We start from the raw sequence: 17,474 nt of genomic DNA, 5'->3' as shown, positions 1-17,474 counted from the left end.
GGGCAGATGTATTAACCTGGAGAAGGCATAAGGAAGTGATAAACCAGTGATATGTGCAAGGTGACAAACACACCAGCCAATCAGCTCTAATATGCAAATTAACAGTTAGGAGCTGATTGGCTGGTGTCTTTATCACCTTGCACATATCACTGGTTTATCACTTCCTTATGCCTTCTCCAGGTTAATACATCTGCCCCTCTGTATTTTGGAATATTTGGATACGGGATACTCCACCTGACAGGAAACAGGAGGGATACAGCAACACAGCAAGCTGTCAGTGTGCAGATCAATAGTGGCTATACATAGACAGGGGGCTTACATACAAGTGTGACCTTGAAATAAACGTCACGCGCTGTCCCTATGGTGACCGCATGGAAGACTCACGTCTAGCATGTGTTTTTGTTTGAACAAACTTATTTATTTCATGCATCAGCCGGTAACCACAGAAACTGGACAGAATAATAAAAAACTGAGATTATAGGCTGCTTATACCTCTATATTACATGGCATCCAATAGAATCAGGTAAAAGAAGGACAGCCTGAGAGAGGAACCTGCCGGTGTGATTTTTATCATGTCGACATACATGCATGTTGAAATATTACTATTAGACAAGACTAGCGACAAAGGGGGTTATTCAGAGAGGAACGCAGATCGCTGCATATACAGCCAGGTCTGCGTTCATCTCCGCACATGCAGGGCAAGGCCGCCTCCCGATGCGTCTGCTTAGGAACTAAGATTGACCCCCTGGCAGCATAGCCTGACTGCGCGGTCAGCGGCCATTTTTTTTACCGAAGCAGCTGCGTGACGTCAAGCAGCCGCGACGGAAACTGTCCCAGTCCGATCCCGTTCGCCATGATCATGCTCTTTGCCGCCCCACAAACGCCCGCCGCTGTCAATCACATTGCGTTTGCATCTATTGGGGGTGCGACCGCAATGTGCGTGTCCTTGCAACCGCTCCACGGTGTGTCCTCGCAACCACTCTATGGTCGTTGCACATTCACACTTTGCCGCCACCGGCAAACTGCACTGCGCGCCGCAATAGCGTCAGGGTCTGAATGACCCCCAAAGTCGAGCAACCATGGCCACCTTCACGTTTGTGCCAACAATTTTGTCTAGTAACTAGCAATCGCCAACAGCTACAATAAGAAGCCAGGCAGATACACAAGCAGGTCTTGAATATCTGAAAAAGCCTAAATGATGATATGAAGCATCTACAGTATATAGCTCAGTAGCAGCATGAGGTCTGCAATACATCAATAGTGGAAAATTATGAGCCCATAGGCAGTGGTAGATTGGGATCGCCGGAATTTGGAACCACAAAAGTAGGGGACCTAATGTGCAGAGCTGGCTGCAGTGGAACATACTGTCCATCTGGACCTCACTGGGTCATACCACTGTTCAAGGAAGGGGGATTTAATCAGGAGTTCCTACAGCAAACAATAAGACCGTCCTAAAGCTTTTATCACTTTGACAGGGGAGCGGGGTGCAATTTCGGTATTTTTCAAAACAATTTTATAAAGTGGAATTGTCCTTTCAAATAAGAATGTAAGACACCCAGCTCTAGCACAGCAGATGCTCTTGCACTGGTTCCTCTTTAATCAATCAACACAAACTTAAAATATTCCCTAACTATGGGTCTAATTAGCAGAATTTGCAATCCTTTGGATCGCATGCCGGAGGCATTGGGTAAGACCGCCCAGCATGCTGATAGCCACCTCCCCCCGTTCAACAAGCAGAAATTGCAAACGCATCGCAATTTCTGCTTGTTAGCAGAAACTAAGGATGGCTCCTGAAGGCGCAGGAGTTCCGCCGTGTTCTCAATTGCGACGGCTGCTTGTGACGTCATGCAGCCGCAGTGATCATGCCCCCAACACGCCCCCGTTTGCGCCGCACTGCCACTGTTTATCCACCTCCGCAACGCTCCGTCTCCTCCCTGGAAATGGAGCGTTGCCCCCTCCCCGGCCCCTGATTGACAGGCAGAAGTGATCGCATTTTCTGCGGACCCTTGCAGAAAATGCAGGTGCATGCGCAGGACGGCCGCTATACCTTATAATGCGATCGTTGCCTGCACCCTTAATATGCACACGCGGGCTCACATGCATATTTGAACACTTGCCACAACTGAAGAAACAGCCTTTGTTTGACGGAACTGGGGCTGAACAGTAAAAGTCCATGCAGAATATATGATTGACATGAATTACTACTTTGTGACACAATAAACAGAACTGCTCAGTGAAGTATCCCACACATAGGCAGAGAAAGGGAACGGGGATTTCAGGAAAGGCTAGCTGTGGGTTAAATGTTGCATTTTATTATACAGTACTAGCAGCAAATGTGTGTGTTCCAGACCCCCCATGCCCAGATTACACCAATTTACCAGCTCAAATACACTGGGTAGGTTTTAGATCTCCTTCAAATGATCCGGGTGGTTAATATCATTAGATTATATTTTGGGATTTTCCATCTTAAAAGGACTTTAATATCCTGATCATGCATCCAGTAAAATTTACTAAGGGTGGTTTAATAATACCCCTTTCACACCGCACAAATAACCCGATATCGACCCGGCATATTGCCAGGTCGGCATGCGGTGTGAAAGGGGCATAGCCAAAATCGCGGGTCGCCTGACCCGGCAATTCAACCCAGGAATAAAGCAGTGTTATACTCGGGTTGAATACCGGGTCAGTGGCTGCGTAAACGGGCTCCCGGGTCGATGCGTCCCGGGACCCGTTTACTACAGCAGTGCCGCCTCCACCTCCGCCCCTCGCTGCTATGGCACCCAGCCCGGCATATTGCCGGGTCGGGGGAAGCCTGCAGCAGCGGCCAATGCCGGATCCCACCCGGGAAGGACCCGTTTCCAATTCCCGGGTGGGATTCGGCATTGGCAGTGTGAAAGGGGTATAAGTGAGGTAACAAGACCTCTCATGTGTGTAATGTTTTACATTTCATTCTAAGTTCCCGCCAGGCCAGAGCAGGCAGACCGCTGCTTCTCCTCATGACCACTAGACTGCGCCTCATATCAGTCATACTGTCCCAATATCAGTTATAAGACGGCGGAGCTGGCAGAAACAACATGGTCACACATTCAGGTGCGCAGTGAGATCAGATTTCTGCGTCTAACAGGCACATCAGCAGCTGACATTCATTAGAAACTTGTAGAGGTGTACAGTGATAACGTCAGGTCACGGGAAAGGTTTGGGTTAGCTGCTCTGCCTATGACAGTGGCAGGACAGACGCGAGTTGTTACGGCGCTACCATCCGGAGGTACTGGACCATCCTCCATACAGCCCTGACGTGGCACGCAGTGAATTTTATCGCTTTGAAGAAGAAGCACCTGGGTAGAAGGCGATTCGCAACAGATGGTGACGTTCAGCAAGCCGTCATGTCCTGGCTTCAGGCGCTTGGCACTGATTTGCTGGGATAGGTGCCTTTCTGTACCGTTGGAACAAATGCTTATGTATGTGGAATAATCATCTGTACCAAGGACATACTATTGATTATACGATTATGTACAAGTTGAATACATTTACGCAAAGAGAGGTCTCATTACATTTATTAAACCACCCTCCTACATGGCTTTTTCCTACCGTGTTCTTCAGCCATGCATGCATTACATCAGATACGGGGCTTAATCCAGCACGGAACGCATGCTGATGCCCTGTGGAGTGGGCGCACAAGCAGAAGCCGAACTGCTGCTTGCGCACACTGTCAGGTGTGACAGCGTCTTACATCTGTGAACGACACTTCCTGATTGAGAGGCAGAGGCGTTCCCGGGGAAGGAGGGGGCGTCGCGGCAGCGTTTAAGGGGCGTTGGCGACATAATTCTGCTTTACTTACTTCACTGGATACAACATATTCAGGATGAAGCTTTGTGTTGTATCCGAGGGTAACAAAAAGTAAACAAACAAAATGTTTGTATAAACACATGGCTGAGAAACACAAAGTAATCAAACAGAAAATGCTATTTATTTACTGAGTTTCAGGACTCGTACAAAACAATAAATTAAAAGTAATCCCAATGTTTTCACTATTATATGAGCGGACAAAAAAAATCCACATCACTGGCTAATCTAAATAAAAAGATTATTATGGTTGATATCTTTGCTTTCCAGTGAATAATATTGTATAACTATATACATCACGAATCCTTAGAGCCAGAAGCCAGATATCCATCTATACCAGTCACCTTTGCCTTAAAGCTGTGTTTACTGGTACTCGAATGCCGCCAGCGTGGATACTAAGGATCTAATTCAGGTTGGATCGCAAAATTTGCGAATCGCAATCCGGCCGATTATCGAACGGCATTGCGCATGCGCTAGCAAAAATAGCAACTAAAAATGCGTACACACTGTGATCGCAATGCAGCCGTTGTCTGAGTGACAGGAAGCCGGCGTTTCTGGGCAGAAACACGCCGTTTTCTGGATGTGTCTGAAAAAACGCAGACGTGTCCAGGCGTTTTTAAGGCGGGCCACTGACGTCAGCGATGACTGCTTCCAGCCTCTTCTTTAGCAAAAATTGTAGACGACCTTGCCTGGCTCAGATAGGAAAAATCTTCGATGTTCCGGTAATTGCGTATAGGTTTTCCGATCAGCCCACATACAGCCATGCATTAGCAATTTTTCCTCTATATCTGAGCGGACACGATTTGATAGCAGGAACTGTTTTTTAGCAGAAACTTAAGACAATCTATACGTCTATTCGTAGAGAATTGACAGAATCCGGCGCACCTTTAAGAGATCTCAAAATAGCCGCTAATAATTAAAATGTAATATTTGGTCCTATACGACCATCTGGATGTCAATTTAGATACATAAAAACAGAAATACTTGTTACTTTGTTATAGAGTAACAGCAAAGAAAGCTGATAATTTTCAGGGGGTCATTTGGGTCGACATGAGTTTTTCACTTTTTTTTTTTTTTTTTTCATTTTTTGGAACTTTTTCATACTTTACGATCCACGTGGACTACGATTGGGAATAGTAACCTGCGCTCGGCACCTTGCCCGTGATCGCAATAATATAATATATCTCGCCACTGTCATTAGAAACTCCTCCACGCAGGGCGGCAAACCATTGCGGGAGCTCTAAACAGCCACCACTGTCAGCTTGTAAGTGCTACTACAGGAGACTGAGCCCCACTGTCACCAACAGGACTGATTGACCACGTTTACATTATACCGTGTGGGTGAGAACAATATCAGTTTTTACAGGGGTAGAAGCTTAGCGTACCTGGCCAGACAACACACAATAGTCTGGGACGCCAATACAGCTGCGGACGCAGTCTGGGACAGTGTTTAAGACTTATTGGATATATTGTTACAAACTGAATCATACTAACCAAACGGACACAAAACCAGTTATGTACTGACTGTGGTTATTATATCTACATACGGCAACGGCTTGTGTTCAAATATTACTACTGCCTATATGACAGGTTGTTTATATAAGCTTTTTTAATGAATGTATTGTTATCTTACAATCTTCATATGTAATAAAACCTCATTTTATGCATCCTGAAAATGATCAGCGCTCCTTTGCTGTTACTCTATAACAAAGTAACAAGTATTTCTGTTTTAGCAGAATCTGCAATCCTTACTGAATCGGACCTTAAGGTAGGTATTACTGAGAGACTAAACACAAGACTAATCTGGTCTATGATAGCCCAATGGTACTAGGTAATATAACAAAACATACACACAGGCTTAGACAACCTTCTCCAATAGTGCTAATACCAGCACTATATAATGGGGGTCATTCTGACCCGATCGCACACTGCAGTTTCTTGCAGCGGTGCGTTGTCAAAACTGCGCATATGCCGGCACCGCAGTGCGTCGGGCCGCTACGATCGCCTCTGCCTGATTGACAGGCAGAGGCGGTCGCTGGGCGGGGGGGGGGGGGGTGTAGAACGCAGGCGTGGGCGGACCGAACGGGGGGCTGGCCGCAGCGGCTGCGTGACATCACACGCAGCCGCTGCGGGCCGGGGAGCGATGAGTAGCTCCCGGCCAGCACGCTAAAGCTGCGCTGGTCGGGAGCTACTCTTGAAGTGCAAAGGCATCGCCGCTGTGCGATGCCTTTGCACTTCTGCGGAGGGGGACGGCACTGGCATGCGGGGCGGACTAGCCCTGTGCTGGGCGTCCCCCCCCATGTCAGGGAAGATGATCGTAGCTGTGCTGAATTTAGCACAGCTACGATCATCTCGGAATGACCCCCAATATACTGTAACTGTAGTATACACAGTGTCAGATAGAACCCACTGGCCTGTAGCATTGCAGTATACTGTATATTAACCGGCAATAAGACCAAAGCATGGAACACAACCTTCCCTTGGAGTGGTACAGAAAAATAATAATGTATATTACACAGTGTAGGCAGATAGTGCTGGGGCAGGCAGCACACAATCAAAACAATGCAAGGGTCAAAATAATTAGCAGTATACAAAAGCAAATCCCAGAAGCACAGGCCAAGACCACAGCAGCAGACACTATCGCTGGGAAGGAGACTTGTCCCCTCCTTATCTTTAAGACGTACAGGACCGAAAATGTACACGTAGCCGCACTGGAGTATACAGCGAGTAACGAGATACGGTCATGTGACTGCTGCAGTGCATAACCCAGCATCTCAGTTGCCAAGAGACAGGTGGCCGAGATGCGGAAGTGAATGGTGGCAGAGCTCTGCTCGTGGGCTTCAATGTTCTCACATTATGGGGGGAATTGAGCAGTTTTACACGTCGCCCACTTGCCCGATCTCCTGTCTATATAGACGGGAGATCACGCGGTGCAATTCAATTGTTTGGATCGCGCCCAGACAGACCAGGTTTAACGGCATAAAGTGCTGGGCGTGACAAAAAAATGCTGCTTGGGCCCCTAAACGGGTCACTTTTCACTCATCTCAGCTAGCCAGCACAGGGGGCTGCGAACTGAAGTGCCAGTGCTGGCAGCTGTTCCCGCCCGAATGGAGCAACAATTGGGGGCGATTCAATTGTTTTTTTAAGATGTGATAATTAATTGGCGCCCATAGTAGCAATTCAATTGTTTTGGGAGCCATTTAATGATCAGGCTTATTACGCCCAATTAAGACAGGGTTTAGTCGCATAAAGTGGCAAAACCTGACTACACAAATGGGAGGGACAGGAAAAGTGTTGTTTGGGAACCCAAAAAGCAACTTTTCGCACATTTCAGCTCACCACCTCCAGGGACTGCGAGCTGAAATGTACGAAGGCGCAGATTTTCGCAACCGAAATGCTCCGTCAGACGCCCAAAACGAATAGCTGCGATACGTGCTCAATCCTATTAGGGGTGAAGTACCTTTTGAACAGCACTGTAAAGCCTGAAACTGCACGCTCCATTGCTACAATTTCACTGCAAAAAGGCCACAGGGCTGCAAATGAAAATGGACAACCATATGCACTAATGATGATCACACTGCACATCGCACTAAACTGAATTGACCCTTATGTTCCATAGTGGAAGTCAAATTCAAAGTGCACTTCTGAACAGACCAGACTCTTATATGAACAGGGGTAAAAATGATGTGTCACATTTAGCATTAGATGTCATTTCTAAGACAATGCCAGTGGTTCCCAAACTGGGTGCAGCTGGGCACTTGCAGGGGCGCCAAAGGTGGGTGGCACAGGACCAAAGCAAATTTATTATAGTCACTTTGACAGGCAAAACCAGTGCTGGTGGCTGCAAGTCATAACATATATGGACAAACAGAAGCACAATCCTGTCCCTCACCAAATCACCGGGGCTAAGGAATACAGACTAGCATAATCTACCGAAATTAATAATTTTACACATACAGCATAGGCCACGGGTGTCACGTTATGAGCACCAGCTAACAGCCAGAGTAACCGCCGTGTGCAGCACGGACAGCAGCTAGACGGGCTGAACTGTCGTTTTAGACACACGTCTGGTAGCCCCCAGTTTCATTGTGACGGTGAGCTGCGCCACTGTAGCGTGTCAGCCGGCCCTCACGCACCTTCGTAGCCGGCGTTCACCTCTCACATCAATGGCACGTGGTGCTCCGCAGTTTCCACATCGGTTATTCACAATGGTGTCATTTGTCCAGTCACGATACACCTTCACCGCAGCAGCACGAGAACCGTTCCCAAATTGCGCAGTGTCAGAAATACCGCCACCCTTGACCCGGAAGCCGATAATCATTACTTTTTTGCAACTCGGATAAATCGCCCATTTTACCCATGACAGCAACGAGTGATATGTGTGGAGATGGCCTATCACACACCTTATATACCCACCAAGCCAGCGCACGATGTGTGATGTATTTCATGGGCTACGCACTGCCGTCACATGTAGGAGGTTGTTATAATGTGACTCGACCATGTATAAACCAATAGAGAGCATGGGTCTTCAACCTGTGACTCCAGCTGCTGTGAAACTACACATCCCAGCATGCTGTGCCTCAGTTTTTGCAAGCCTTAATTGCAAAACTGTGGCAGTGTAACTAGTGTTATGCGTATAGCACAGTTTAGAGGGTTTCTCAAGTGACATGACTGCAGCCAGAAGACCACTGAAAGACAAATGAATGGATATAGAAAGGCTTCCCCACAAAGAAGTCCTGAACTCCAAAAACTGAGACAGGTCTGCCAAATCCTTCACAAAGAGAGATATAAAACCCCATTAACTAAATTTGTCATTTAGTCTCATTTGAAGCTTTCTGCCAGACACACATCTACTTTATACATAAATTAATTCAGGACTCAACAAAGACCAGTGGCCGAGTCACCATGGCAACTAGAAATTAAACCCAAGGGGCCTGGGCTGGATTATTAGTGAGGTTGTCACACAGGTGTAGGGATGGGCATCGACCCTCGATGATTCGTAATCATCGATGGTTTGTGACCGATGTCGAATGCTTTTGCCATCGATGGTAGAGGACCAGATGGTTTACCTCCATCGATGGCACAGCATAAACGATTTTTATTTTATTTTTTGCAAGGCGTCGGGACACAGAGCATAGCCCCACCCCTGACACTGCTAAACTCCACCCCCGTTTTGTATCGGTCCGCAGCCCAGCCAGCACATTTCAGAGGTGGCCATCGAGTGGTGCTAACCATCGATGGTTGGCCATAGATGGTTTATGTACCATTGATGGTTATCACTGATGGTGTCATCGATGGCAACCATCGATTAACATCCCTACACAGGTGTACACAGGTGTCCCTAGTTTCCCAGTCTGTATTTTTTTTTCTCACATTATCATTATGTACATGGTCCAAGTTCACTTTATTGTATACTGAGCATTTTACAGATTAGATACATTTATATTTATAACCCACACGTCATACTTCTAATGCTTGTATCATGTCACAATGATTCTTTTTGCAATTGTGTCCATGGCTTCCCAGTACTGTGTATGCGCACATTGTTTAACTAATGTGATGTTTGGTGTAGGGATCTACCCGCCATTATCTAACATTAATAGGTAATTGTCTGCACTTAACATTGTAAAGTGAATATTCTCTTTCCGCCCATCCCTGAGTATTATGGTACAGATATCCTGCGCTGCCGGTGGCCACAAAGTGCCAGAGGAACAGCCATCGCCACTACTGAATGATAACCTTTTGTCTTACCAGGACCTAAGTCTATGGGGGTCATTCCGACCCGATCGCTCACTGCAGTTTATCGCAGCGATCGGGTCGGAATTGCGCATGCGCCAGCGCATGACGGCCGGCCGAAGCCCGTCGTTCAGTAGCGATCGCCACTGCCTGATTGACAGGCAGAGGCGGTCGCAGGGCGGGAGGGGGCTGGACGGCGGCGTTAAGCCGCTGTTTAGGGGGCGCGGTCCACCGTTGGGGGGGCAGGCCGCGATGGCTGCGTGACGTCTCACACAGCCACTGCGGCCAGTGGCAGCGACAATCAACTCCCAGCCAGCTGCAGGAGCTGCGCTGGCCGGGAGTTACTCCACAAATACAAAAATTATCGCCGCTGTGCAATGCTTTTGCATTTCTGTAGGGGGGGCGGCACTGACATGCGGGGTGGACTAGCCCCGCATGTCTGAGTGCCTGATTGTAGCTGTGCTAAATTAAGCACAGCTACGATCAACTTGGAATGACCCCCAATGTGCTGTAGTTTTGCTCAGCTTCTGAAATTCTTCTATTGGCGACCCCCAAATTCATTCTATACAGTAATCCTCTTTATTTCACCAATGTCAGCGACTCATCGGTTGTAATATAACCTCCAGGCCTAACCCCAACCTGCCCGTTATACTTACATTCAGGATGCCGGCTGTCAGGATTCCGGTGTCGGTAACCTGACCCTGTCGGCATAACGCATCCCACAGCATTGTTATCTCACAGCACCGAGGCCATGAGTTCACTTCCAGACAAGCTACTCTGCTGCTGTCAGCTCAGCTGAGGTTGCGCCCGCTGAGCTTGGCAGCTCACAGATGGGAGCTGGAGACTGGCAGTGAATCGGGCTCACTGACTCTGCCGCACACATCACCCAGCCGGCCACAAGCCTCTCACATACACCACCTGCCATGCCTGAGGCGAGGGAGAAAAGCAACAAGATGGCTACCCGGCAGAGTGCAGCATCAAAGTGATGTGCTGCTTCAGGCTTAACGATTCCGGGGTTGTGCAGAGTGACAAGTACGTTGCTATGTTCCAAGGGGAGGACACTGTGATCATCACTGTCCGTACCCGGGCAGCGCCAGGAAATTATGTGTAAGGGGCACTATTACTGTGGGCATTGTGTACTGTGTATATGTGGCGTAACATGTATAAGGGGCACTACTACTGTGGGCATTGTGTACTGTGTATATGTGGCGTAACATGTATAAGGGGCACTACTACTGTGGGCATTGTGTACTGTGTATATGTGGCGTAACATGTATAAGGGGCACTATTACTGTGGGCATTGTGTACTGTGTATATGTGGCGTAACATGTATAAGGGGCACTACTACTGTGGGCATTGTGTACTGTGTATATGTGGCGTAACATGTATAAGGGGCACTATTACTGTGGGCATTGTGTACTGTGTATATGTGGCGTAACATGTATAAGGGGCACTACTACTGTGGGCATTGTGTACTGTGTATATGTGGCGTAACATGTATAAGGGGCACTACTACTGTGGGCATTGTGTACTGTGCATATGTGGCCTAACATGTATAAGGAGTACTACTGGGTGACGCAACATGAATAAGGGGCACTACTGTCTGACGCAATATGAATAAGGGGCACTACTACATGCTGTAATTTGAATGGGTTTACTATTGTGTGGTCATGCCCCTTCCTTGGAAACCATACCCCTTTTTTGCAGCCCTTAATTAACTATGGTAGGGCGCAAATTTATAGTTTGCAGGGGGGGGGGGGGCCAGAACACCTTAGCACCGGCCCTGTACCGGTATGGGAGTGTAGGGGGAAATAAAATACTGAATACATCTATTACACTTCCAAACGGCCACTGCCAGAAAGCCTTAAGGTGGGTACACACTGATAGACATATCTGCAGATATATCTATGGACGGATCGGGCAGTGTGCTGTGCATACACACTGCCCGATCCGTCGGGGACTGTTGTCATGAATTGGGCGGGCGTGCCAGTTCAGCTGTCAATCACCGCAGCATATGTACGGGTGGCCGGCTGGTCGCCCGTACACACACAGTGATGCGCCAATATATCGGTAGATATATTGGCCGTCGGCTGTGCTGCGGGGCCGACGCGATGTCTGAACGACGGAGTTCACAGACATATCGCCCGTACACACTGGCCGAGGGAGCCGCGATATATTGGCCGTTCAATAGAACTCCCGATATATCGGCCAGTGTGTACCCACCTTTACACTACCGATGTGGTCTGTCGTGTTCCAGCCACTGCACTGTAAAATGTCATTCCTCCATTTAATAATGATAACTATTGGCGGCAGCATACTTTTACTTATACCCCTTTTCCACTTACGATCACGGGTCGCAGCCGGGAGCCTGACACGGGAGCTGCCCCCTGCTGCGACCCGTGCTCGTCCCCTTTCCCATCAGCAGTCACAACCCGGCATATGCCGGGTTGGTGACGCTTCTAGTGACGCGGCAGGGGCGGCGCAGGGAGATCACATGATCTCCCAGCGCCGCCCTTCCATACAGTGTAAACGGGAGCCGTGTCGCATCGACACGGCTCCCGTTTACACTAGAACCCTACCCGGATCATTCCCGTGTCCTACCCAGGTAAATAGCCGGGTAGGATTCACGGGTCACTTGATCCGGGTTGACCCTTTTCCACTTGCCAAAAACACGGGTAAATGCGCGCCCCCGTGCATTTACCCGTGTTTTTTGAGCTAGTGGAAAAGGGGTATTAGTATCACAGAGATACTAACGAACATACCGCCAGAATATAACATGACTCGCCTGTCAGGAAGGCCCCGTTGTGTCCCCCTCCTTGGCAGCATCCTCTGCTGTGTCGACGGCAGCCTGCCACTGCTGGCTACGGACAGCCGAGTAATGCACATGCGTGACAGCTGGAACTGAATCCTGAAAGGCTTTGCTGAAGCCAGAAAGATCTCTGCTGGGTCCCCATTGCCGGCTAGGTGGGCCGTACTGCTAACGCCATCCGCAGGTGGCATAAGCAGTAGTACATTCTCCAGCAGAGGTCAGCTGATAACAGAGAGCAATAGCATGCAGCCAAATGTATCACAGCATGGAAGGACAATGCAAAACCCTGTTCCAACAAGATACACAGAACATATACAATATATATATATATATATATATATTCACGTGCAAATGATTTGGCGGGGTTTCTATATAGGATAAACTTTTATGTGAGCTTAGGGGGAGATGTATCAAACCTTGGAGATAAAGCACCAGCCAATCAGCTCCTGTCATGTAACAGGCTGTGTTTGAAATATGGCAGCTAGCAGCTAATTGGTTGGTACTTTATCTCTCTCCAAGCTTTGATATGTCTCCCCCTCAGTGATGGTGACTGACACCAGCCCATGCCCAGGGTCTGGCTCATTATCCCCCATCCCAATGCGGCCTACACCTCCCAGGGCAGCGTTCCTGGCTGCAGCGTTCCTCTGGGCGGCGCCATTGCGGGGACCTCGGCAGAGCGCCCTGACATCCGGGTCCCCCCACACTACTCACCCACTGACACAGGAGTCGGACCCTCCACCGATCCAGACGTCCCTCAGTCGGGGAGCATGATGCCTGGGACCCGGGAAGCTCACACAGCGGGGGTGTTCCCAGATACGCCGCACAGACCGCTGGCCGCCTGTGTGCGCGGTCCCCCCCACGCTCGCTGTGCTATGGTACGTTCCACTAAATAAAAAAAAACACAACCTCCACTCCTGACACGCCCCCCGCCGACGTTAACATCCAATGTCGAGCAAGCCACGCCCGCTTTCGGCACAATAACAAACCCCGATTGGTCGTACGCGTCACGTGAGCCGGTGGTTATTGGCCCGGTACGTTTCCATCCGGCCAATCGGCGGGCTCCAAGGCTCCTCCCCCTGACAGGTGACCCGGAAGCTAGGCGGGGGCTTGTCTCGTGATGCTCGGAGCTCGGATGCATTGCCGGGATAAGGAGGCGGCAGCGAGCCGGCGGGGGACACAGCCCCGATCCCGCTGGAGAGATGGCGCAGCCTGGCGCCCCGCAGCTTCTCTCGGACTACAGTGATTTCGGGCGGCCGCAGCTCCTCCGGGACGCCCTGCGCTCACCCCCGGGGGACTCCCTGCTGCTGGCCAGCCCGGACCGAAGACACCTGTTTCTGTGGCTCCCGCGCCGGAGGCGGCTGCTGTCCTTTCCGCGGATGCCGGCCGCCCTTCACCACCCGCCGCCGCCCGGAGCCTGCCTGGAGCGCAGCTGGCCGGCCCCCTCCCCGGACCTGTGCGAACTGCTCTTCCCCCGGTCCCCCGGGCAGGGCTGGCTGCTGGCCCTGGTGTGGCGGGACGGCCGGGCGGAGGTGTGGTGCCCGCCCAGGTCTGGAGGCTCCGGTCAGGCCTGGGAGCTGCTGCAGTCGCTGGAGCTGTGTAACAGCCCCCGGGCCCGGGTGTGTTCTGTGTGCTGCAGCGGGGACGGGGAGTTGGTGTGGTGCGAGGAGAGACCCCCGTCCCGGCCCCAGGACTCCTCCAGCCCCCTCTCCTACTGCATCTGCCGGAGAGCCCTCAGGGTGAGCGGCCAGCGGGTGACCCTGGCCACCATGAAGATCGTCCTCCATCACAGCCCCCGGTACTCCCTGCTCAGCTCCCACCGGCACGGGGTCTACATGGTGGCCGCCGCCGGCCCTCACCCCATCCTGCTCTACTCCCCGGTGGAAGATGCAATCACCACGGTTACCGTGCCCGAGGGGGCCATCCGCAGCACTTCCCTGGCCGAAGGCGAGGTGGACTATAAAAAGCTGGTGGCGGAGTACCTAGGGTTCCTGGCCCGCCGGGCCCGGTCAGAAGTACGGCGCTTGGCGGTCACCGAGACTGGCCAGCTCTTGCTGGTGACCACTGACCTCCGGATATATCTGATTCATGAGAACGGAGCCGTCAGGCACATATTTGACATCGAGAATGACGCCTCAGACGGAGCGGAGATCAAAATGCATCTGTTTGGGGGCACGTTGGCCTGTGCCGTGGATACAGAGCTGTACCTGGTCAATGTCCACACCGGGAGACTGGTGGCCAAGCAGCTGTGGAACGCGGATGAGCTGTTTCTTGTGACGGCGTTGGATACGGAAGACGTCCAGGTCCTGACCAAAACTGGCGTCTTTCAGGTCAGCCGCTCCATCGGCGTAGAGGAGGCTGGGCGGTCTGAGCCGGTGCAGCTGGAGATGGTCTACGAAGAGGCGTGCCAGTACTACCAGAGGAGAAGTCTGAGTAACGCCAAGCTCACGGTGCAGGCGATAAAGAAGGAAGGGATGTTCCAGGCCCCCATTATTCTATCCGCCATACTCTGCAGCTACCAGAAAAACAGCCAGTCCAAGGATCAGCAGCAATATGTTGAGCTGCTAAGCAACATGAACAGCGAACTTCAGAGCTTCATCAGTCTGGAACTTCTGAAAGCATGCATCATCAACGCCTCCGACGTGGACATTGAAGAGCGTTGTGAGGAGTTGGTGGATCATGAGGTCACTCGTCTTCTTCAGATGGACCTGGACAGAGACAGCTTAGTGTACATAAACTCCCTGTTCAGTACGTTCCCCAAGGCTGGCTGGATGTCTGTGAGAAATAACTTTCACTTTCAGCAGAGCAGTGACGGCAAGCTTATAGTCAGGGCCACCGCTGACCTCTGGAAAAAGGTCCTGAGCCCCCTTCCTCCAGGATCCAGGGACAGCTCTCCTAACGGTGTCTATCCTCTGTTTGAGGTCATTTGTCGGTCTCTGTGTACGTACAAACCAAAGTGGCTACCTGTTTTCGTTCAGCACGCCCAGGATTGCTCAAGCTTTTGTTGGAACTTTACCACCAAAGATACCTGCGAGGGTGTGCCGCTGTATAAAAGGGCCTTGTCCATCCTACATAAATTCAAAGTAAACACTAATACAGACCTGGAGGTTGAGCTTCTGCTGGGCAGCGGGAGGCCCCAGGCCATCATACAAGCTGTACACATATTGATCGGCCTCCAGCATTGGTCAAGGGTTATGGAGGAAACTCGTAGGTTCTCTCAACTGAGTCCCCTTATCACAAAGGACATCTTTATTACACTTCTTGTAGAATTCGTCAAGAACAGACACTTGGACTCCTACGTCAACCAGCTGTGCGAGATCTGCCCTGAAGGGATGACGGCTACAGACATCTTACACGTTGTCCTTCAGAACCTGCCCAAAGCCCAGGCAGATCCTCCTCCGTTTTCGTCCGAGGGAGTACATTTGACTATAGGTTTACTCAAACCACTCTTAAGTAAAGTCTTACAAAGCCAGGTCGGGAAAGAGGAGACCTTTTCATCCCAAACTTTTCCTCCGGTTACCCCACTGCGGACAAACAAATCTGTTGCACGGCTTCCTTTAGTAAATGGGGGCATCCTATCTCCCACAGACATCTACGCTACGGATTCTTCAGAAATTGCTCCTTTCTCTACTGTATCAAAATAATATAAGTGAGGTTTGTTTTTTCTGAAGTGCATTCTGCTTTTCTTGTATTTAAGGGGTCTATTTACTATGCCTTGGATGGAGATAAAGTACCAGCCAATCAGCTCCTAACAACCATGTTACAGGCTGTGTTGGAAAAATGACAACTAAGAGCTGATTGGCTGGTACTTTATCTCCATCCAAGGCTTAGTAAATAGACCCCTATGTCCAGTATTGTTTTCCATTTACTTGTGTTTTATCTCAAACTGCAACTCACTCTAGTGTTCGGTCACTTTATTTGCTTGACGGTTACTGTGTGTTGTTATCGTTTTAATAATATGATATATACAGTATTTATGGCTGAGAGGGACCTTAGTATCAGCTCCCACTCCGTGTAAATAAATTACAAGTCATCGAACAAATATGTGTTTAAGTTATAGATTGGATCTGTATTTATTAAACGTGCTTTGTACATTATCTTCTATGTTCCGGGTGTACGGATGACGAGCACAGTCCTAATGTTTGTTTGCTAGTCGGTTAGAAATGCACATTTATGTCTGCTGCAATGAGAAGTGTATCTTATGGATTAAATATGCATTTTCTAGTACTCCAAGCACCTTTTTCCATATTGCAGTGTTTTACAGTGTTAAAAGAAATAAATGATTTTAATTGTAAACCTAAATTTTTATTTTGTCCTAAGGAAACCTGTTCATGGTAGACCTTTAACTTCAGTGCAGCTGTTACTGTATTCTCAGTGTCCATTGGGCCTAGGGTGGCCAATCACGGGATCGGTGAGATCCCAGGATATAGGCAAAAGTTTATCCGGGATTGGAAGCTCCAATCCCAGGGATTGCGGGATCAAGCGGACCTTTAATGACGGGCAGCCAATCACGGGAATCCTGGGATTGACCGTTTTTCAATCCTGATGCCCGGGATTGGCCTGCCTGACTGTGGGCCTAATTCAGAGTGGATCGCTGCAGCAATCGCAGTCCGTGCACTGCCCAGGAGCCCAGTGAGGTGCTAAAAGCATCTCACGGCTGCGATCGCCTCTGCCTGATTGACGGGGTGGGAGGGGGCGTGCCAACGGTGTTAGAATGCCGTTGGTGGGGGCGCGGTCCGGATAGTGGAGGTGTGTCCGTACCGTTGGGGGGGGGGGGGGGTGCTGCGGCAGCTGCGTGACGGCACACGCTGCAACTCGAGAGGCCGCCTGCCAGCAGGCAGGGAGCTACTCGCCAGGGGCAAAAGCAACGCCGCCGTGAGGGGAGGTGGGGGGCAGGGCCTGACATGGGAGGCGGACTAGCCCTATTCCGGGCGTCCACCCGCATGTCAAAGTAACTGATCGTAGATGTGCTAAATTTAACACCTCTACAATCAGATCTGAATCACCCCCATTGTGCATCCTCTCTGGGCTGACCCCTGTGTATGAGGACTGGGGGGGGGGGGTATAAGATATAAGAGCTACCCAGTAA

The 17,474-nt window shown here is 50.1% G+C and overlaps 2 protein-coding genes across 4 annotated transcripts in view; one reads left to right on the top strand and one right to left on the bottom strand.

Moving 5' to 3' along the window:
• The window catches only part of ARMH3 (armadillo like helical domain containing 3), a 281,292-nt gene extending 268,009 nt beyond the window's left edge, over positions 1-13,283 (bottom strand). For 2 of the 3 annotated variants that reach the window (XM_063962376.1, XM_063962377.1), the window contains exon 1: positions 13,100-13,283. The gene's annotated coding sequence lies outside the window, so the exon portion shown is untranslated. Of the gene's footprint in view, positions 1-12,998; positions 13,020-13,099 lie in introns of those variants that run through there. The other variant, XM_063962378.1, reaches the window with a different exon arrangement.
• Positions 13,284-13,425: 142 nt separating this feature from the next.
• HPS6 (HPS6 biogenesis of lysosomal organelles complex 2 subunit 3) lies at positions 13,426-16,681 on the top strand. The gene has a single exon (XM_063962375.1). The coding sequence runs from the start codon at positions 13,588-13,590 to the stop codon at positions 16,027-16,029; it is 2,442 nt and encodes an 813-aa protein (XP_063818445.1). The 5' UTR covers positions 13,426-13,587; the 3' UTR covers positions 16,030-16,681.
• The last annotated feature ends 793 nt before the right edge of the window (positions 16,682-17,474 follow it).

Source organism: Pseudophryne corroboree, chromosome 3 (genome assembly GCF_028390025.1).
Source record: "Pseudophryne corroboree isolate aPseCor3 chromosome 3, aPseCor3.hap2, whole genome shotgun sequence".
Lineage (NCBI taxonomy): Eukaryota > Metazoa > Chordata > Amphibia > Anura > Myobatrachidae > Pseudophryne > Pseudophryne corroboree.
Note: the sequence above shows the minus strand (reverse complement) of the source record. Positions and strands in the feature narration are given on the sequence as shown.

What these genes read in the sequence shown, in the direction of transcription:
- HPS6 (XM_063962375.1), top strand. Translation starts at nt 13,588, where the DNA reads ATGGCGCAGCCTGGCGCCCCGCAGCTTCTCTCGGACTACAGTGATTTC.